This window comes from Panicum hallii, chromosome 6, assembly GCF_002211085.1.
Source record: "Panicum hallii strain FIL2 chromosome 6, PHallii_v3.1, whole genome shotgun sequence".
Lineage (NCBI taxonomy): Eukaryota > Viridiplantae > Streptophyta > Magnoliopsida > Poales > Poaceae > Panicum > Panicum hallii.
Genome location: NC_038047.1, coordinates 4,880,225 through 4,903,972, shown reverse-complemented (window position 1 = coordinate 4,903,972; position 23,748 = coordinate 4,880,225). Strand labels below are relative to the sequence as shown.

The 23,748-nt window shown below is 44.4% G+C and overlaps 1 protein-coding gene and 2 pseudogenes across 1 annotated transcript; all 3 read left to right on the top strand.

Annotated features, from left to right (window-relative positions):
- LOC112896922 lies at positions 1–4,509 on the top strand (annotated as a pseudogene).
- Positions 4,510–8,706: 4,197 nt separating this feature from the next.
- LOC112896921 lies at positions 8,707–14,559 on the top strand (annotated as a pseudogene).
- Positions 14,560–16,426: 1,867 nt separating this feature from the next.
- Positions 16,427–18,043, top strand: LOC112897778 (putative F-box/LRR-repeat protein At3g59170). Its single transcript, XM_025966175.1, is given in 3 exon segments — positions 16,427–16,654; positions 16,843–17,221; positions 17,223–18,043. Coding segments are annotated over 2 exon segments (1,059 nt in total). The 5' UTR covers positions 16,427–16,654; positions 16,843–16,919; the 3' UTR covers positions 17,980–18,043.
- The last annotated feature ends 5,705 nt before the right edge of the window (positions 18,044–23,748 follow it).

The window sequence follows — 23,748 nt, the reverse complement described above, 5'->3', positions numbered from 1 at the left end:
ATGCGCCAGTCACCGCCGCGCCGCCGCGGCCGCCGAGCGGGCGAGGAGGGGGCGCCGGACCGCCTCAGCGCGCTCCTGCACCGCGTCCTGTCACCCCTCAGGGCGTGGGAGGTGGTGCGCACCAGCGTGCTCGCGCGGCGGTGGCGCCACCTCTGGGCGTCCGCGCCCTGCGTCGACCTCTGCCTCTGCCCCAGCCGTGATGACGGCGCGCCCGAGGAGTTTCCCGCTTCGTGCGCCGCCTCCTCCGCGGCCGCGACGCGTCGGCGGCCGTGGACACGCTCCGCCTGCGGTCGAGCGACGCCGACGGCGCCTTCGACGAGGACGACGCCAGGTCATGGATCCGTACCGCGATCAAGCGCAAGGCTCGAGTCGTGCATCTGATCGGGCATCACAACGGCCTCGCGGCGCTGGAGCACGCGGCCTTCGTCTCCAGGCACCTCAAGATCTTGAAGCTTTCCTACGCCCAGCTTGACGACAACATCCTCAGGCAGCTTTCTTCTCGGTGCCCGTCTTTTGAAGAAATGGATCTCAAGGATTGCTTGATTTCGGGCAATGAGATTTCATCCTCCTCGTTGAAGACCTTGGCAATGGTCAATTGCAATATGTTCTGGGGCCTCTCTATCACTGCTCCGAACCTCTTGCTGCGCTGCGTTAAGCCAATCGGCCAAGCTCCATCTTTTAAGAATTTGGGGTCGCTTGTTGCAGGCACCATTATACTTGATGACTACTGTTTTAGTGATGATTTTGAGGACTTCAGCAAGGACGAATTAGATGAAACCACTGATGATGATGAATCAGATGATACCAGGGATGACAAGGTTGGTTATCACAAGAACAGGAAGCGCAAGATGAAACCTATGGTTATGTCTGATGATGATGACCTAGATAGTGATACTGATGACGATGAAGTTGATGAAACCAGTGATGATGACAGCGGTAATGGTAAGAAAAGGAAGCGCAAGGCTGGAGCTGGATATGGATTTGGTTTACCTCAGAAAAGACATATGCCTGGTGGTTACAAGGGTGCTAATGATTATGGCAGTGATATCGAACGCAATGATAACACCTTTGAATATAGTGACATTGCAAATGATTGTAATGAGTCTGTGTATGATGGTGCTGGCTAGAGTTCGGGGAAAGATGGTAGCCGCAAGGTCTATGGTGAAAATTCTGGACACAGTGACAGTAAAGTTTTAGGTGGTCATAATGTTCTTCACAGCCTTTCAAATGCTAAAAGTTTGGAGCTGCTAGCTGATGCTGGAGAGATTTTGCCACCATCACCCCTTTTTTATGTCTGTATCTACTGCAGTATTTTTTTTATTTTCATCAACATGTCAAAATATAATTTCAGGATAAATCTCTTTTTCTTGTTTATTTACAAAGAAAGCTGTATCTAAGTTTCATCAGATCACAGTATGTCCCATGCACACATTTTCTACATTTTGTCCTAAAGTAGCATCAACTGGTTTCATACTCATAGCTGATCTATGAAAGAGTTCGGATAGAGAGTAATTCTATGTTTTCCATCATCAAATGTAGCTGGGAAATAGATCGGCTACCAAAATGATGGTGTTACAAGAGCTTTGTTCGTCATTTCTTACTTTTAGAACAGCGTGGCTCTTTAAAAAATTTCTATCTATGTATTAGTACATAATTAGTTTATAGAAATATTGAGCGTGTTTGGATGAGAACCCTGAGTGGCCAGGCAAAATATTGGCCGTTGACCATGGGCAAGCTCACCATTTGGATGGCAACCAAATTTTGGCCGGCCCTTGATCCGATGCACGCGTGCAGTTTGTTGGTTCGGATGAGCCGAAACCAGATAGATTGAGAGAAAGGGAACTCAAGCTCAACTAAACAACCTTAGAATGATCAATGTTCAAAAAGGCGGTTCTAGGCAGCTGCCTAGGCGCAACTAAGCGTCACGCGAGGGGGTTCCGCCTAGCCTAGGATGGTCAGAATTCCACCCTGGTGGCCGCCGCGCAGATCTGCCAGGCAGGGGCGCGTGGGGGAGGCGGGGACACCATGGGTTGGTGAGGGAGGAAGGGACATCAAGCGGAAGCGGCGGTGGAGGAGGTGAGAGCATGAGAGGAGGCGGTGGCGGCGTGATTATGCGCTGGGCGGTGGCGGAGGAGGCTGAGGCAAAGCAGGTGGTGGAGGAGGAGGAGGCATGGGCAAGCGGGCAGGTGACGTCATCCTGGGTAGCGGAGGAGGAAGCAGGGGTGGGAGGGTGGCGGCGGCCTGGGCAGCAGAGGAGATGGGTGGAGGAGGAGGAAGGGTGGGGAACCGATAAGGTTGAGGCCAGGGATAAGGTGGGGTTGAGTATTGAGACTCGGTTGGGTTGTTTGGATGGGCCTTCTATCTAACTTTAGGCCCACTATTCTCTGGTTTTCCTTTCTTTTAGAGTTAGTTGATGTGTATGACAAGAAATGTCTACATATACAGCACCGCCTAGAAAATCGCCTTGAAATGCTTAGGTTCTAGGTGGTGGGTCACCGCCTAGCGCCTTTTTGAACATTGAGAGTGATATAGTGAGATAGAGAGCAAGCCAAGTGAGCAAGTGAGCAAATGGGCAAAAAATCCTCTCTTCCAAGCCCTAGGGCTCTATTTATAGAGAGGAGGAGGCAGTTGTTTATATTTATTCTATTGGTGGAGTCAAATATTAAAAGAAGGTCTCTAAGATTAACAAAGGAATCCTAGGAACTTACAAACAAGTCCCTGAACGCCGCAACTAAGTTCCTGGACCTCATAAACAAGCCCTTAGACCCCCCCTAATTTAGCCTCTTTTATACAAGGGGGTCCCTAGCCTTAGGTGATGGCCTAAGGCGCACCCCCACCACAGTTCATTTTTTCAGCTCCGCTCCGGCCACCAAAATTTGGCCGGGCCACGATTTGGCAGGGCAGAGAGCGGCCAGCAACCAAATGTGCCCATTGTGTCTTGACATCAGTCTTGGGACAATTCCCATTTACACATTTATATTTATACTAAAAAATGTCCCATGGCAATATATCATTGTGTTATTATTTTGTACATTTTGCTCTTTAGTAGCATCACCTGATTACTTAGCTGACGCAGGAAAGAAATCAGCCAAAGAAAACTATTTTCTTTCCCTGATTTCTTACATAGATTAATCGATTTCCTACCAAAAGTATTTTTCTACAAGAGAGCATTATTTGTCATTTGTTGTTACTGCTACTGCAACGGTGTATATCTGAAAATAATTGTCACCTACATATTAGAGCATAGCTAGTCCTTAAAAAAAATCTTTGCACATTCATACTAGTAAATGAAGATGCATTGCATTTTGAAGACGTAACCTTGGCCATATATCACTATGTCAGTATTCTTCTTATCTGCTTATTGTATTATTGGTTTCACCAACAATGTGAATGTTAATTCAATTCCAGTTGTTCTTTGCTGAAAGGCTGAAACCTCAATTTTGTGTATATGAAGGTGATTCTGACTAGAGAACTGAAAAGTTGCCCAAGCTTTAGCAACCTGAAGACCTTGTCCCTTGGTGAGTGGTGTATGGCTGCTGACTTTGATGCATTAGTCTTCTTTCTGCAGCATTCACCTAATTTGGAGAGGCTTTTTCTTGAACTTAAACTGGTATGAACATTTACGTATCTTGTGTATGTTACTTAAATGATGGGTACATCTGTAATAACAACCATGTTGTTCTGCAAAAGAACTTCAACCTCAGGAAGCCATTGGAAATTGGTGTCAAACCTAAGCGAAGATCTTTTGCTTGCAAACATCTTCAAATGGTGAAGATCAGGATGATGCAAAAATCCATAAGCTGGCATTTTTGTTCAGAGCCAATAGTGTACCAGTGGAGAAGATTTTTGTACGTCGAATTGGAAGTACATGTGAGTCATACCTTCTCTTTGTTAGTATCAAAACTCTTACTCTCATCGAGAAGATGACACTGGGAGCTGAGGCAATTTTCTGGTTTACTTCTCACACAAATACCATACCAACCTGAGGGGTTAGGGATACATATTTATAGCTGGCCAAGATAGCCAAATATGCCAAGATGCTAGTCAAAAATCTAGTGATGCTTAGTCTAAGATGCTGTCCTGGATGCTGTTCTAAAATCTAGTCTAAGATGCTAAATGCTGTCCTGATAGATGCTGTCCTGGTTGGAGCAGCAAGACCACCATGCCGAGAACCACAAAGGCCAACTGTACAAAGACTTGTCCCATCACTCTTCACATATCTGATTTCATAGTTATTTACAATGCTGTGCTATATTAATACTTTATTTTTCAGTCCTTCAAATGCTAGACGCTATGATTCAATCGAAGTACAGCTACATCATATAGGATCTTCTTTTACCATTTGACGAGCAAGCCATACTGTTCAGTTTTTACTCAAGCTTTCTTCTTCTGTGCTGGATTCTAATCTATGTAAACATCCACTATGTGATATTTCTACCAGATCTTCGTGGCAAGAAGATGATGAAGGATCTTGCTAGGCATGAACTGGAGTTCTGGGGCGACGACTGATGCCCAATTATCCAGCTTAATATTGTATCCGATGTTAAGGAATGAGTTAACCAGTTTTTATTTGTCAGTAAACATGTGATTTGCATGTCATCATGGATTTCAGGATGCACTGATCTTGCTTGCGAAACTGTAGCGCAGCTTCTGATGCACCATTTGGGTAACATGTAAGATGGATAGCTCACGCGTGTTTACCCATATTGGAACGTTCTTCTCTTCTCTGGGGAGTTAAGAAATACATAATGCCTTCAATTAACTTTGTTTTCAATCATTAACAAGTAAATCTGCTATTTGCTTGGGTGTTTCAATGCTTCAGTCTTTCTCTTTCATATTGAATCCTGTGGTTGCCACAATGACCATCCTTTTTGTTGAACAGAGTTTCCAAGCTTATTTAAGTTAAAAAATAATGTACCTTTCCTGCCTTAGTGATGAGGACAATAACTTTTGCTCTAATTTCCGTAACAATTGTTCGATTGGCTGGTTATACATTCTGGGATATAGGCATAGTAATCCAGATTTCAACAGTTCTAGCTTTTCAAGTGCTGTCTATACGCATCTAAAGCTAAAATTACTGGTGCTTGAAAGTGAATCTTCTGTATTTACCATTGCAATTTGTTTGCCCTTTGTGCTGCTGCTGTGAGCTCCGTTTGTTTTCTCTATAAAAGATTATTAAAAATCCCTAACTGCCATTGTCTTCTGCCATCTCTCTTGCTCTCGTTGCCTGTTGCCTCTTCTACTACTCCATTTTTTATCATCTTCCTGTATGCTGGGCTGGCAGATGAGTCATCCAACGGTACGAGTAATCAACTAAGATTTACTGAAAATATTAGTTACAGCAATGGGAATTATTTTAAAATACGAACTCTTTAACCACATTGCTTGCCTTCATTTTGAACCCATTGCAACGAGTGTGCTTCAAAGGTTTCCTGGCTATTTATTTATTTTTTCTTGGCCAAGCAAAGTTCACCCATTATTGAGATACGAGAACAATGACAATTTTACTTTTATCCAGACTGGTTTCCTGCTTAACTCCTAGATTTAAACGCACAGGCACATCTAATTTACAAAAACCAAACAAATTCTCCTCCAGACTCCAGCCCATGGAAAATTTGCTTTTCAGGTGTTCCTGACTTCGCGGCAGGGTTCCCATGTTGTGGTGCAAATTAATAACACATGTTTAATTATTTACATGTTCGCCCATCACATTTTCCTTTAATTGCTAAACGGCACACTGAGAAATAGACTAATGGTATAAGGTTCTCTGTATCAAAAGTTCAACCAACCACATCTCAAAACCACCTTTCAAGTGATTACGTGGTGTTGTATGTCTGGTTGAAGAAGGAACATTGGACTTGGCTAGAAGTTCAAGAAAATTCAAAGAATTTTATAGTAAAAATAAAAAATGGGATGTCCCAACCTGCTACCCTTGGAAACAAAAGGTCTATTTCTAAAATAAAATTATCTTTTCTTAATATTTTTAAAAATAAAGACTTTATTGGTAAAATTGATAAAATAGAATCCCCACACTACCGGAAAAAAAGATCTTTGCCGAGTGTCAAGTGTATTGCCGAGTGTTTCCTTTCGGGCACTCGGCAAAGAGCGTCTTTGCCGAGTGTCGTTTTCGGCACTCGGCAAAGACATCTTTGCCAAGTGCCTTTTTTAGACACTCGGCAAAGAGTCCCTTTGCCGAGTGTTTTTTTAGAACACTAGGTAAAGATAATTTTCAAATCATATTTTGAAGTAGTAAATTAATTTAAATAAAAATATTTTCATCTACAAAGTTGTGTAACTCATCAAGATACACAATTCTTGTTTTGGATATTTCTTCATTTGATAAAATAAATGTAAATTTGTTTATAAAACACATATATCTTTCTCGTAGTTTATGAAACTATAAAAGAGATATATAAGATTTGTGAATAATATTAGAATTATCATGTCAGATGAAGAAATAACAAAACAACCAAAATAAACTTTGTAGATCTTGAGAAGTTATAAGATTTTACAGTTGGCAACATTTTAATTTGAAGTCATCTTGTCAACAAAAACTACATCTGAATATAGAAAATTTAAAATTTGAATTTTGCAAATGACCTCGAATGGAAAAACCATCAAAACTAAAGTTGTAGATCTCAAAAGTTTATGAAAGTTTGTAGTTGATAACTTTTTGATTTGAAATCATTGTGTCATATTAAAATACGTTTGAAGTTTTCAAATTTGAAATTCAAATTTTGTAAACGATCTCGGATGAAGAAACTACCAAAATAAAAGTTGGAAATCCCGAAAAGTTATGCCACTTTGTAATTAACAACTTTTTCATTTGAATTTATTTACTATCTCAAACAAATAATTTATACTCTGTTAATTATAATACGTGGAGAATAAAAACGTAATGTTGACACATTTGGTCTAATGGTGCAGTGGTAGAGGAATTTGTTTGTGTGCAGGAGGTTGTGAGTTCGAAAGCTATTATCGACAACTTATGGAAAATTGCTGAAAAAAATGTGCAACCCGTTAGATGGGTCACTGGCTAGCTGTGCATGCCTCCCCTAATAATTTTTTTCCTTTTTTTTTGGATTTTTTCCGATTTACATTTTGCCGAGTGCTTCTCTTTGCCGAGTGTTACACTCGACAAAGCCTTTGCCGAGTGTAATCGGGGCTTGGCCGAGTGTCCCAGACACTCGGCAAAGGGCCTGAATCCGGTAGTGCTAACACTGGGTGACAAAGGTCCTACGGCTCGACCATATGACAATTATGCAAGAAAATGCGCATTTATATGTTAAATTCACAAAAGAGTGATTGAAAATTTATTAAAGGAAATTGTGGTGCATACAATGCTATTTTAAACTACTCTGTGTACTTCCAGCTCAAATGTTGACTTGTATAATGAGAAAAAATATACAGTTGCACAATTACTACTTTGAGCTAAAACTTCGTGCACGTAGATAGAATCCCCTACGCTGCCAAATGTTTTGTGAAATTTCATGACTATACGATCTTTTCCAATGGCTGAGATAAATAAAGGTAAACCAAATGTTTCCATGTATTTTGCTTATTCATCATGCTGCGGCCAAAAGAAGAATCTCACAGGCCAAAATCGGTTTGATCACATTTATGTTTTCATTATCGGTGATAAATTTTGGAAGCCTAGAAAAATACCTGTCGACATATCCACATTAATGAACGCGGGCAATATCGATTGAACGTAGGCACACTAAGATAGTAGGACTGCAGGCTCTGAACCAGGGAGAGGAGAGAGAAAACCGGCTCTGATGAACAGTGTTTTGCCATGGAGCCGGCTGGACGCCTTCCAGACGGGCTCTAATTTTGCTTGCATGTCTTTTGCACGTTTTGGTGGGCGTTTTCACGCTGGAACTTGTTGTAATAAGTAGCTAAATCTGAACCCTGGTACTCTGGAACCTTTGTAATTTCGTTATGAGAAGTAATGAAATCAGGGCTATACCCGTGGTGAAAAAAAATTCCTTTCCTTTTCTTTTCTTAAAAAAATAGTTTTCCTTACTTTCAAATCGGGAATCACGCGAGTGGACCAATATCCCTCCCGACGGCCCAATGGAGCGGAATGCCCCCGAAGCCCGCCCATTCGCTCGGCAACAAATGGCATGAACTACCCTAGCCGCCTTCCTCTCTCATCTGCTTGATTTTGGACTTCCGAAGCGGGACTGCGGGAGGCTAATACTCAATACCACCATTCCTTCAAGATCTCAGAAGAAATTCCGCTCTTCCTGTAAGTTCGATCCATTCCTCCCCCTTAGTTGATCTCCTGTGCATCAGTTCTTCCGTCGATGCAGTTTTATCCCCCATATATTTTTTTCCAGCAAAATTTTGATATGATCGGCTGAAAAATTATTTTCCAAGACTCCAATTTGCACCCAATCAGTCTTGCCATAGGCTTACGCTCCACTTTCTATCTGAATGTTTCTTGCAGGGATTCCGGTGGAGAACCTCTGGTCTCTGGTTAGTGTTCCTCACCGTCGTGGCCGTGCAGGCTACCTGCTCGACGTAGTGCCCCCGAAGGTCACCAAGCGCTGGGTGCCGGTCAACCGGGCGGAGGGAGCGTCCCGCGAGCGTGTGGGAGTGGGTGGCAACCCTACCGCCGACCACCACCACAGTGTGCTCCCGGCCCCACCCCTGCACCACCGGTTGGTGCCGCCCAAGAGCGCCGCACCATCGAAGAGCACCATGCGTTAGGTGCCGGTCAACCGTGCTGGGGAAGTGCCGGCGTCACGCGGGCTCAAGGGAAGCGACCCTGACACCGACCGCCTCAGCGCGCTCCCGGACGCGCTACTGCACCACATCATGTCGTTCCTCAAGGCGTGGGAGGTGGTGCGGACCTGCACGCTGTCGTGGTGATGGCGCCACATCTGGGCATCCTCGCCCTGCATCGACCTCTGCATCCGTGGCAACGACTATGGCGAGACGCCAGAGGACTTCCCTGACTTTGTGCGACACCTTTTCCGCCGCCGCGAGGCGTCGGCAAAGCTGGACACGCTCCATCTGCGCTCGAGTGATGTTGATGGTGCACATGATAAAGACGATGCCAGGTTGTGGATCCGTACTGCGATCAAGCAGGGGGCTCAAGTTATCCATCTTGTCGGGCACCGCAAGGAGGATTGGCTTTGTGGCAGCAGGCTCGCTGTTCTTGAGCATGCATCATTTGTCTCTTGCCACCTCAAGATCTTGAAGCTGTCCTATGCACTGATTGATAACATCCTCAGGCAGCTTTCGTCTCATTGCCCGTCTTTGGAGGAACTGGATCTTAAAGATTGCTTGATCACAGGCCATGAGATTTCATCTGCGCCTCTGAAGATTTTGACCTTGTTCAAGTGCCAGATCAATGTGAACCTTTCTATTGCTGCTCCGAACCTTGTACTGCTACGCTGCATCTCTCCAATCACCCAAGCTCCATCATTTAAGAGCATGGGGTTGCTTGTCACAGGTACTATCATACTTGATGATTTTGCCTTTAGTGATGATTTTGAAGACTTCAGCAAGGATGAATTTGATGAAAGCACAGACGGAGATGATGATTGTAATGGAAACAATTGGAAGTGCAAGACTCGATATGGATTTGGTGTCCCTCTAGAAGGATATGGGCTTGGTTACAAGAATGATTATGGTTATGGTAGTGACATTGAAAGTGATGACAACTCCTTTGAATATAGTGAGATTGCAATCGATTCTGATGAGTATGGCATTAATGGTGATGACTGCGATTCTAGTATGGATGGTAACCATCAGATCGTTGGTGAAAACTCTGGTTGCAATGATAACAAAATTAAAGGTGGCCATAATGTTCTCCAGAGCCTTTCAAATGCTTCAAGTTTGGAGCTGTTGGCCGATGCTGGAGAGGTATAGCTTTCTGCTGTTTCCATGTCTGGTTTTTATTGTATATTTTTATTTTCCTGAATATTTTTCGAAGCGAGGCTCACCCCAATCCTATTTTGAGAAACGGAATTACAGTGTTTCACGACGGAACAGAGCACAGAGGCACAGAACAGAAGAGGGGGGGGGGGGGGGGGGGGGCGGACCTAAAACTCTAACCTGACTTTCAAGCTAGAGACAAAAGAGCAAGTTTTATTTTCCTGAATATAGTCAAACTGATTTTGTTGGAACAGTCTATACCTTACTTCTGTCAGTGAAAGCCTGTTTAGGTTTTACCAGATCACAGAATGTCCAATCCACAGATTTTTGCACATTTACTCTTTAGTGGGGTGGGTCACACCATAAACCTGATTTCCTACTCACAGCTGAGTAGCTGACTCAGGAAACAGTCCAGGTAAAGAGGATAATTATTTTCCATCAGTGTAGCGCTTACTTGATTGCCTATTGAAAGTATGTCTCTCTGAGAGAGAACTGTTCATTGTTTGGTATTAATATTATTGCATGTTTGCAAAAGTGTGCCTACTAAAATAGATGCTATTATGTATTAGCACAGAATAGGTCCTATGGATCTTGTGCCTTGACACTAGTCTACTGGACAATTCCCATTTGCACACTCATACTAGAAAATAAGTATGCGTCCAACTTTGTTTATGGCAACACTTCCTTGGCAATATCACTGTATTTTCTTTTCTTTTCTTTTCAATGCGTTTCCTAATTTGGTTGTAGATTGTTATGAAGGTTTATTTGATTACTTTTATTGTTTACTGATATCTCGCCTTTTCGGTATGCAGGTGATTCTGACTAGAGAACTAAAAAGGTGTCCAAGTTTTAGCAACCTGAAGACATTATCCCTTGGTGAATGGTCTATGAATCCTGGCTTCGATGCATTAGTATTCTTGATGCAGCATTCACCTAATCTGGAGAGGCTTTTTCTTGAACTTAAATTGGTATGAACTTACATAATCTTGGTTGTGCTTTGTACATGAGTTTTTGTCACACCGGTTTTGAAAAGGACCCAAATGCATTTCATATGTGCGCCAATATCAAGTTCCACCCATATGATAGACGATACAAGTGTATACTTGAAATAATATCGTAACGAAAGAGAATATTATACTACTTTGTTACATGAACGAAAGTCAAGGCAGATCACTGGGAGACATACGCCTAGAACTCCTCAAAATCTTCAGGAAATTCCGAACAATTATCTTATTCTGAGCAGCATTGGTTTTAATAAAGCAAGCGTCAGTACATTTATGGTTTACTTAACAAGTGGAGTAAATTATATGACATACAAGGCTATAAACAAGAAATAACTGATATAGTTTGACTGCAGTAAGCATTTTTAGTTGATCAAGTTTTATTTAGCAAGCATTAACTAAGTGTAGCTATATACCAACCTTTAAATAAATAATAGAGATAAATAAAAATAATATAAATAAAGAACATCAATTCAGATCATCTTTAAGTTCAATTATCATGTGAGGGTTCAGGCCGCTCTTAACAGTAAGCACGGTTGATATATCAGTTTTCACTCTGCAGAGGTCGTACACTTTACCCACAACTGGTGTTTCTCTTAACATCCGGAATTGCAAGGCCCTTAAACACTTCCGAAGTGAATGGCAGAGATTCACTACGAGACGTTTATAAAGATTCCCTACCTTAAGACAATCCGCTAAGGTTTTAAGTTAAAGTGATTGTAACCCTCCCTAATGAGGAAGTGCCTTAACAAAAGACCACATATCATAAAGCCTCAAGAGGACCGAGCTATACCCCGACGATGCAATCCCTCTTATCCTTTCGGTAAGATTATCATGAGCTAAAGTTTTTAATTAATTAGTCAAGACCAGAGCCATATAGTATCGTGGTTGCACTGTTTTTCTGGATGGTTTTTCATGTTCCAATTAATGCAATGATCTTAAAGTTATTACCAATAAAGTATTCCAAAACATGAAGTAAAACAAGTGTAATGTAAATTTCAGGTTATCCAACCAAAGTCTAAGTAAAAGCAACTAGCGTAGCAACAATATAAATATAACAATCCAGATTTAATCAAGAAATTTCAAGAGAAACTAGGTATATCCTTAGGTTAGGATCCATCATATTATAGACATATGCATGCATATAAAGTAAATTTGTATATTTAGAAGTTATTAGGATCGGAATATGATCAAGGATCAGTTGCCTTCTTCAAAGTACTGCTGCTGCTCAGGGGCGTCTTCAAAGTCTTGCTCTTGCGGACCCTCGAACTGCGCGCCGTCTATCGCAACACATAGGTACATACAAACAAACAAGTACAATAAATAAGAACAGTACACCCCAAACAATGTAAATAGAGCAAAACAACGTTATAAAGCTACTGTATACGTCGCAAGGGTCGCATGAGCGCGAGAATCAATGAAAACGGAGTTAAAATGGAGAAGTTATGGCTAAAATATGATTCCAGGGACTTATTTGTAAAAGATTTAAAACTAGAAGGGCTCTGGACAAAGAAACTAAGGGCTAAAATATAATTAAACCTTAAATCTAGGGTTTAGATTGAAAAACAGAGGGGCTAGGGACGGCGGGTTCTATTTTAGAAGAAGGCAGGGGTTTAAACAGAAGAAAAGGATCTATTCGTGAATACTTTTAAACTGCCGTGGACTGCGGGTTGATTTTGATAGAACTCAGGGGCTAAAGTGCAAAAGATCCTAGGGTTGACCGATACGGGGTTATTTGACCCCGGTCTAGATTAGATCTAGACCATGGGATCTCGATCGGACGGTCGGAAACGGCTGGCGACTCGGGGTGGCGGCGCTGGACGCCGGCGGCGGACTCGCCAGACTTGGCCGTAAACGGCCGTCCGGGCTCGGTTTTGAGCGCGGGCTGCACGGGGAGAACACGGGTGCCACGGGGATCGCATCTAAGGGCTTTGGACGGGGAGCCGGGGCCGGAGAAGGGCGGACGGCGGTGGCGCGTGGTCGCGGAGCTCCAGCGAGGAATCGGGCGCGCGGGAAGGCGGGGAAGAGGGGGAAAATAGGCCGGCGAGGACCCTTACCCCACGGCGGAACTCCGGCGGCGGCTCGCGGCGATAGAGGAGCGGCGAGGCGGCGACGGCTTCGGGCGGCCGAGGTGCAGCGACGATAGGCTTGCGCGGCTAGGGTTTACGAGGCGAGGGCGCGCGGCTGCGGGTTGACGGAAACGAGGGCGCGGGGCGGCGGCTTTATAGGGGCGGCTGCGGGGCCTTGACGAGCGTGTCGTGCGGGCGGAGGCGGCGCCGCGCCGCGGCCGGACTCGGGGTCGAGCCCGAGTCTGGCTCGAGGTCGGGGACGGACCCGATGGGTGGGGCCCGCTTGGCGGTGGGGGAGAGGGAGAGGAGAGCGCCGCTGAGTTGGGCTGGGAGAGAGGTGGCGACGCAGTTGGGCCGTGCGGGGGAGGAAAAAGAAAAGGGTGGATGGGCTGCGGGGAGAAGAAAAGGAAAGGGGGAGGGAGAGAAGAAAAATGGGCCGGGCCAAAAGAGAAAAAGGGGGAGAAAAAGAAAATCATCCAAAAGCATTTGAATTTGAATTTGAATTTAAAATTTAAATTCAAATTGAAGACAAGCAATAAAACAATGCAATGCGGCATGAAATACACAAGACCTATATTTTCTTATATTTCTTTTTATGATTAAGTAGATTATTATTAATTCACGGTAAATGTTCTAAAATCCAAAATAATTGGAAGAAAACCTTATGGATCCTGAAGATAATCTAGCAAAGTTTATTTAGGTTCCTAATTTAAAAATTAGGGTGTTACAGCTTTGAGTGTCTGTGCTCATGTTTAATATCAATCGTGTTGTCTTCTGCAAAAAGAACTTCAACACCAGGAACTCATTGGTTAGCGGTGTGAAACTAAAGGAGAAATCGTTTGCTTGCAAGCACCTTCAAATGGTGAAGATTAAATGCTCCAAGGATGATGTAAGAATCCATAAGCTGGCACATTTGTTCAGGGCTAATGGTATACCAGTTGATAAGATTTTTGTTCGTCGGACTGGAAGCGCCCGTAAGTCATACCTTCTCCTTGTATATCTATTACAGTGCCAATGTCTTTTTGGTTCAAGAAATAAGGTAATTTAGTAGCCTGTAGCCTTTCCATGAAAGGTTAAATATGATAGTTGGTCGCTTGATGCTTTTCTCCAGACTGTTTTTATATGAACTATACTATACAGATGAGCTATTCTGTGAACTCAAACTTTGTTTTTTGCGCTTGATCTTAATCTATGTACTCATCCACTCTGATATTTGTAACAGATCTCCGTGGTGAGAAGATAATGAAGGATCTTGCCAGGCACGAACTGGAGTTCTGGGGGATGTAACGCCCCATTGTCCTGTTTCATTGGCATTAGGTCGTATGTAATGAGTTTGCAACACATCATGGATCAGGACGCACTGATCATGCCTGTGAAACTGCGGTGCAACTTGGATGCCTCTTTTGGGTAACATGGAGGATGAACCTTATGCATGGTCGTCCAAATCTTGGAACCTTCTTGTCTTCTCTAGTGGATGAGTCAAGAGTTAAGACCTTCTGGATAATGCCTTTAACTCAGCGTTCAATCGTAATGAGTAAAACCAGTACTTGCTTTAGTGTTTCAATGGGTTGCAGGCTTTGCATGCTCAATGCTTGTTTTCAGTATTTTGAATCCTGTGGTTGCCTTGATGAGATATTCTAAAGACCATATATGCAGCTTTGCTGCATTGCAAACCGTGATCAAGGATTACCTTTGCTCTAATTTCCGTGGCAGTGACCAATGGACTGGTAGCAGATAGCCATAGGAATTCAAATTCAGCTGCGGACTGCGATGGCTTCACACACTGTCTTGGACGCATCCAAGCTCAAGCTAATGGTGCTTGGATGTTGACTTTTTATAAATCGATTGCTGGGAAGGGAAAGTACATGAGTGCATCTTTAGAGCACAGCTGACATAAATAACCTGAAATCTGTTTAGATCCTTGCATAAACAGGGTGGAATTGGATGTGACTAGAGAGAACTGACCAATACATACAGGTTGTGTCACACAAAAAAGGTTCTCAAAAAGGAGCAAACGCCACTTTAAACAAAACCAGTGTCCAGCTCCAGCACAGCTGCACAACTAACTGTTGCACGGGTAAACATGCTGTGAAATTCATTCAGGACTTGGTTAGAAAGACACATCACCATCACATTCGGTTTGCTCAGTCAGAACACAGCTAGACGCAGAATCAATCGAAATTAACGGTGCAGGGAATGGGTGTCGTAGCATTGCTTGGTGGTGTTGGTTTGAAGAAACAGGGCGAGTGGCGTGTATGGGAAAACACGATGGCGAACGGTCCTGGCAGTCGACAGATCGACCAACCATCGGTGGCAAGCGTTTGACGAACTTGGGGCGGGTGAGGCCGTCGGTGGCAGGGGATTGTTTGGTGCACCGTGGCCGATGGGGCCAGCGACCGAGGAGGGGCTGGCGATGCGTCCCAGACGACCATGAAAATATGCATGTCAGGTATCGAGTCCTTTTGCAGTACTGTAGAAGAACCATTTTCGAAAGTATGGAACTCTAGGACAGAGGATATTGAATAGATCCACAGGCAGTGAGGCAAATGGTTAGAGTTTTTTTTCATAAAAAGAAATGGTTAGAGGTTTTCTTTAAAAGAATGATGCAAAGTTCATTATTTTTGACGAAAGATCACATTTTATCCCACAAACAGAGCACTTTTAGCATATAGGGAGGCCTATCCATTTAAACCAATGCAGCACTTATATTTGCATGGTACTCCCTTCACCATCTTTGATTTGCAGATTTAAACAAACAAAAAAACGTATGGAGAAGCGAATGGAGCCAAATGATTGATTGATGCTACTTTTCTTGTTCCAATATGTATACATTTTTTCAGTATCCAGACAACCCAATCAACGGTGCGGCTTTCGATTACAACTACTATGAGTAATTAGGGGCAGCGAGCTCATTTCACACGATTACTAATATGTCTAAAACTTATTAGAAATGCACTTATATTGGATATAAAGAATAATGGTTTGTGGATTAACTATGAACGTTTGCAACTTACTGTTGTTTATTGTCTAATTTCTTTTCTTTATTTCTCTTTGCACAAATTTTTGGTCAAGCTTAAATTTTGCATACACCTAACTAACTTATCGTGTGATGAAGGCATTGGTAGGTTCATAGGAGGATGGGCTAAGGTGAGTGGGACTACATGTCGCTTCCTATTGTATCTCCTAACTTCCTAAGAGCCTCGTCATTTTGCAGCTGGTTGTCTCTCTTTTGCAAAACAGCCTCAACTGCAAAATTATAGCATTTTGAAATATTTTTATCTTCCCTCCCAACATTCAAAACATCAGCTTGAATATGAAAGTTGAATTTCAGATATAAGTAAAAATTTTCCCTTGTCATTGTACAAATGGTGGTTTCCCTTTGGGGAATAAAATATACCCTGATGTCAAATTTGCAAAGAAGCCATCCTTTCGATGTTAGTAATAAATAAATTAATATATGATTTATTTCAAAAATCGGAAATCAGAAGCGGCATGATGGATATGGCCCAGCGAGAAGGAAAGCCCGAAAGCCCAATAGCCCATTCGCTCGGTTTCCAAATGGTATGAACCAGTCGCGGCGCCTGCCTCCGCTACCTGATTTTGGAACTTCCGGAGCGGGACAGCGGGAGCCGAGTACTCATCACTCATCACTCATCACCTTTCCTTGAAGATCTCAGAAGAAATTCTTCTCTTCCTGTAAGTTTGATCTGTTCCTTCCCCTGTTGATCTCGTTCAGTCGTCCTCTTTTTTGATCCACGTTTTCTTCTGTATATTTTCTCGCAAAATTTTGACATCATCGGTTGAAAAATAATCTTGGAAGAATCCAATTTGCACCCAATCAAATTTGCCTTAGCTTTACCTCTTCCGGTGGATGTTTCTTGCAGGAATCCCAGCTTAAAATCTCTGATCTTTGGTTGGTGCCCCTGGCCGTTGTGGCCGTGCAGGCCACCTGCTCGACGCAATGCTCCCGAAGGACACCAAGCGCTGGGTGCCTGTCAACCAGGCGGAAGGAGCGTCGTGTCGGCGCGGGAGCGGAGACCCTGCTGCCGACCGCCGTAGCGCGCTCCTGGATGCGCCCCTGCACCAACACTTGGTGCCCCCAAAGAGCGCCACACCCCTGATGAGCAGCACCATGCAGTCGGTGCTAGTCAACCGTGCCAGCAGAGCACTGGGGTCACGCCGGCGTGAGGGAAGCGATCCTGACGGTGACCGCCTGAGCGCGCTCCCGGACGCGCTCCTGCATCACATCATGTCGTTCCTCAAAGATCCGCTCGCGGCGGTGGCGCCATCTCTGGGCGTCCGCACCCTGTGTTGACCTCCGGATCCGCAGCGATGCCTACGGTTACACACCGGAGGAGTTCCCTGACTTCGTGCACCACCTATTCCGCCGTCGTGGGGCGTCAGCGAAGCTGGACACACTTTGTCTGCGCTCGAGTGATGTTGATGATGCATTTGACGAAGATGACACAAAGTCATGGGTCCGTGCTGCTATCAAACGCGGGGTTCGGGTTATCCATCTTGTTGGGCATCACAATGGCCTAGCAATGTTGGAGCACATGGTGTTCGTCTCTAGCCACCTCAAGATCTTGAAGCTGTCCTATGCCCTGCTTGATAACAACGCCCTCAGGCAGCTTTCATCTCATTGCCCATCTTTAGAGGAACTGGATCTTAAAGATTGCTTGATGGCTGGCCATGAGATTTCATCTGCCTCTTTGAAAATTTTGGTCATGTTCAAGTGTCAGATCAATGTGAACCTGTCTATCGCTGCTCCAAACCTCGTACTGCTACGTTGTGTCTCACCAATAACCCAAGCTCCGTCATTTGAGAACATGGAGTCACTTGTCACAGGCGCAATAATACTTGATGATTATGCCTTTACTGATGATTTTGAAGACTTCAGCAAGGATGAATTGGATGAAACCACAGATGAAGATGACGATGACGATGGTAACGGCAATAATCAGAAGTACAAGACTGGATATGGATTTGGTGTCCCTCTAAAAGGATATGGGCTTGGTTAGTTGGTTACAAGGATAGTTATGATTATGGTAGCGACATTGAGAGTGATAGTGACGCATTTGAATATGGTGAGATTGCAAATGACTGTGATGAGCATGGTTTCAATGATGATGGCTACAGTTCCCATACAGATGGTAAACCGTCATGTCTATGGTTGAAACTCTGGATGCAATCTCTAAACTCCATTCCTGGACCCAAACCGAGGCTTGTATAATTCTCGACCGTTAGATCTTGCATGGATGGCTAAGATCGTTGAAGGCTTGGGCCATGGCGCCGGCTTCGCGAAACGTCGACCAGCGGCGCTTCTGAATTCTCTCCCGCTGTTCCTCCTGTCCTTCCTCCACCGCTACTGCCGGGACGCCTTCAATTCAGGCAGCTGCCCCGGTGGAGGGCTGAACGCGGAGCTTGCGGAGAGGCCTCACCGGAGACCTCCACCCACATGGGGCCGCTGCCGTGAGGTGGGGAGGTCGGCATCCACGGCGCGGCGGCGCTTGCATGCCTACCTCGCCGTCGGCCCGGCCCCGAAGACGAGCACAGATCCCGTGCCGCCGGCGACCTCAGCCCACGGGGGCTGCGGATGCGAGTTTGGGAGGTCGGCCTCCACCGCTGGAGACGAGCACGGCTCCCACAGCGACCGCGACCTCGACTCACGTGGGGCCGCGGCTGCACGGGAGGTCGGCCTCCACCGCTCGTCCGCGTTTGCCTACCTCAGCACCGGCTTGGCCGCAGAGACAAGCGAGGCTCCCGCGGCGACGGCTGCCGGCGATACGTGTGGTCAGCGCGGGGAACAACAGGGACCGAGCCGCGGCGCTTTATCCCCGCGGCACCATAAGCACACCATCGTGGTGCACCCGTCCGCCGGTGGAGTCGATGCACACCCTGCTGCCCGGTGCAATTTGCCCATGCGACGCGAGCGATGGTGGCCCTGGCGCAACTCTTGGGCGCCGAGCAGCCATCACCTCGATTGCAGGAGGGCTCTCTGTCCGCTGCTGTGGCCTCCCATCGTGCTGACCGTGTGCTTCCCAGTGCCCCCAACATGTTTGACGAAATGCATACTGCATATTGACAAGATATTGTGCATAGAGCACCAGCAGAGTGCTACCTGTATTCACTTGTGACATGCTTTTGTCAAGGATGAAAGCAGGGCCCTTCACAGCGGCAAGCCGGCAACACATGCTCGATCTGCACTTGCAGCTTGCTTGCTTCATATGTGCCTCTTGTCGACTATGGGGGCACAGAACACAACCTCAAGCCTTCGTTCTGCTCCCAGCATCCATGATGATCAACTTTTCCGACATCCAGGTTACTCCTCCTCTTGCTCCTAACACCTAGCTCTTAAGTTTAGCATATACTGCATATTTACCGAATTAGAATTTGAGATATGCATGATTTATATATTTAGCAATGCTTTCATACTAAGCTTGACAAATAAATATTTTGTGTTGTATATATCAACAATCCATTTCAAATGAAGGATCCTTGAAGTAGGTCAACAAAGGAAATTTTCACAATTCCACTGTTTCCATTCTGTATATTGAACGCACACATATTAATGGGACAAAATATTAGTTAACAGAAGCTCATTTCTAAAACAACCATTGATATACCTTTTATCAATAGGTAATATAAATTTACTACCACCTCATCATTGTCCTACTGATGGTAGTTCTGCCAGCACATTTATCACCCATTCATGTATACCTCTAGACTGCAACCACCAGATGCTCAGCTTTCTGCAGCCGTTTGCTCTGTTTCGGTTCTTCTCAAGAAATAGATAGCAGCCATTTGAGCAGTGGCAAGCACCGCAGCCTTGGCTAGACAGCAAGCAAGCAACGCAGCAGATGACGGGATCACAGCACCAATGTATAGCAATATAGTTGATCCCCAAAGAGAACGGCTAGTCAAGCTAATTCAATCATGCAGAGCAAAGACAGTAAAACCTTTAGGCTCAAAACTAGAAAGAGAATGTAACGCCACGGGGTATCCTGCTTATCTGGCAGAGTGTTGGAGCTGAGTTAGTTCGCCCGTGTGAAGAGAATCTCTATCTCCTCCCAGCTATGCATCCTATTCTAGATTTATGCTGCTGGAGCTGTTTAATGATTTAAACTAATGAAATAAACGTTTACATTGCATGATATATAAATATATATTGTCTATTTAGCTTACAGTGTATTGAATACTATTCAACGCACCGGACGGAGCGCCGCCCGTGGGCTGGCCAGCCGGCCGAAATTCCTTACCCACTACGAGACCGTAAAATCCTCTTAGTATTTACTCTTAGCCATACCACTCTCCGAGGTGGTTCCAGGCGATTCCAATCCAAAACGATGGATCAGCAGTCCGGATCAACGATGGGTCTAATGATGGTTCCGACCCATCTCACTGGCCCGTCCCTGGGCGTCCCTCCGCCGGCAATCGGCAGGTTAGCCCCCACCTGTACCCCACTCCGATTTCCAATTTGCATGCACACAGATTGTTAGAGAAATTCATGGTTTTCCAGTTAGCTTCTATCGCCCGATTTGCATGCATGACGCGGTGATCCTCGGTGGCTGGAGCAAGATGGTTCCATCACCGTCCTCGTCGAGCCAAGGCAGTCAACGGGTCCAATGGCGGCGCGGCCTGGTGGACCGGTGAGGCGGCCTCCTCGCGCCTCGCGGAGCCGGCCATGGTCCGGAAGTTGACTTCTGGCTGCTCATTGGCACGCTCACCCGCGCGGACCTGTGCGAGCGCCGCCACCTGCTGTGCATGGTGTACGGGCTCTAGCTCGTGCTGGGGGTACCGCTTCGTCTTCCGCCGGCTGTAGAAGGACGACCAGCGCGAGATGGTGCTGCTCGGATCCTCACCACAACGACGTGATCATCCTCGACGGGTTCGAGGAGAACCTCAACGGCGGCAAGATGTACTCGTTCCTTTCGATGGTGGCGGGCCAACGAGTTGTACGACTACGTCATGAAGGCCGCCGCCGATATCTTCTTCCGGTTCAGTCTGTTGCTTCATCTTCTGCATACATTTCAATGACTTTGCCATTGGTTTTGTAAGGATTCAGTCCGTTTCAATCATTATGCACCCAAATTGAACAGTGGGTTAACCGATCCCCTTTTTAGGAGTGCAATACAATACAATCATTATGGCTTTGGAATATGTGTTGAAACAAACATCACTCGCATTGAGAGTAATACTGCTGGATCCTACAGCTCAATTCATATTTGCTACTAACTAGTTTACATGTTATTTTACTAGAATGGAGAATTTGATGGTATCCCATTTGGTTTTTGTTGGGAATAACTTTTCAAAATTGTGTCAAAATAGGCAAGCGTAGTAATTACCCTACACACAAGGAATAATCTTCTAAGACTAATGGAGTAATTTTGTAAGGAATAATTTCTATTGTGTTTATATAGACGAATGGATTAATTGGCCACGTAAGGAATAATCTTTTAGAGACTAAAGGGGTAATGTTGTAGACCAAGGAACAATTGGCTATATACACAAGAAAAAAAATTTGAGACCAAAGGAGTAATCTTGTAGAATAAGGAATAATTTTCAAAACTTACATTTATATAGACGAACAGAGTAATTCGCCATATACACAAGGACTGATCTGATTCAACAAGGATTTTGTTTTCATATTTGTGATTTGTACTAAAGACTGCTAATCCAATATTATCGCGAGACTAATTCCGCTTTCAAGAGGCTGGGCGCCTAACTGTGATTCCATGTTGAAGAATTTATTTTCAAAGCTAATGAAGTAATTTTACAATGACTTAAACGAAGTAACTTTCATAACTAGAGTAATAGCTAGATCAATACCGTATTTTTTTGAGCTTAAAAACTAATATTCAAAACTACTTTTTTATTCAAAAAGAGATTGTGTGCAGTCATCGCATACCAATAGATATATATATGCACATGCAAGCAAAGGATGTAAACTAATAATCCCCTAATTCTTCGTTGTTTGCCTTATTGACGTAGCCATCCATTTGCATGTAGACATGCAGAGCAGAAGGGCCGACCATGTTTTGCTGGGTGATGCGCGCATCTGCTGCGTTTGAAGCATAAGGGTGTCCACGACGTGTTATGATTTACTGGTGACCATGTCGTGCTAAAATTACTTCCATACAAGCAAAGAGAAATTCTACAGGACACTAATATTCACATGATCTGAAATTACTCCTAGAACTAACGCGGCCGTGAGTGTAACCAAATGAATAGAGTATACTACCAGGCACGTATACAAAGGCATCTGTGTTTTCTGTGGGTGTCATGTAGTTTGTATTGCACCCTATAATCACGTTCTGAATGTTGCATCCATGCAAGGATCTCTCTCTCCAAAACACAAATGCATGCCAATATTGCTGTCCCAAAACTCGCTCAAGCTAGCTGTACGTCGTGCATGCATGTTTTAACGGCCTCCAAAATTCCCTCGTGCTGCAATTTTAAGATAACTGCAGATTTAATGCATTCTTTGAACACAAAAGGCATGCGTATACAGTTTGAAGTTAACTTCAATGGAATGATTCCTTGCATGCCGTATGAACAGCATGCTCAAAAGATTTTGTATGAAGACGCATGCACTCCATGGACGAGACGGTTTTTTTTTACCTTCAGCTCACGTGCAGTTGATTTTTATGGCTGCAGCACAAAATAGATGGATTTTACACCAAAATCGTATCAAGGATGTTTTGCGATTTTTACTACTCGCGATGAAAATGAAGTAAAAAGTTGTCTAGAGGGCTCATCGGAGCTCCGGCCAAAAGTGGCAGCGCATGCTGAATATTGCTCGTGGGAACTCATTTTTACAGTTGTGGAATGGATTTGCTGACGAATTACGGTCGTCGGAGCTCTAGGAGCCACCCTCTGTTAGTTTCCACGGCTGAGGCACAAAACAGGTGATTTTTTGGGTCGTGGAGGCTTGCCGGACCTCCGGTTATGAGCGCTGCCGGAGCGCTGAATATTATTCAGCTCACAGCGAGCTAAATAGACCAGTCCTATATATACATATATATATATATATACATATATATATGTGTGTGTGTGAGAGAGAGAGAGAGAAAGAGAATTTAACTTTCCAAAAAACAATTTAGAGAGTGATGGAACTCTTGATTTTCGTTGACGGGGCTGCAACTCTTATGTGAGCAATTTGGTGTACGCGTAACGATTCAGTTTTTTTAAGAAAAAACAACTCACCTATTTTATGCAGCCGGTTTTAAAAAGAGCGTATTGGCTGCAATTTTGATCCCTGATGCGATTTAAAGGGAGACTGTTTTTGGTAAGGAAGGTGCTAGAAATAGTGGCCTTGGATATATTTGCTAAGAATGGATGGAGAACCAATAATAGACTTTGCTTTTGAATTATTCTTGTCGTTCTCTTACTCTTTACCTATTATTTGGGATCATCCTGTGGGCTGAGAATACTGTAAAAACTTGGATATGTGTGGTGGCGAAGAAACCTTACGACTGCTGATTGGCACCCACAGCTCTCAAGCACGCATGTTCCCGGTTTTGTTTCTAACATCATCAATGGGAATTCTCGATGCCTCTTATCCCGGCCCGTTTGACAATACTAGCTAGAAAAACAGATCAACTATGTCATTTGCCATTCCCGTCTCACTCTCTTCTCCATTTGAAAGTTGTAATCTCAAAGTAATTTCAAAGTGTTGGACTCACTCACTGTGTGTGTGCCAGTTAGCTACCATGATCGTACCAAGTAATTTCAAAGTGATGGACTCGTACCACTAGTACTAGTCCTATGCATGATGTATGTGCTGTATA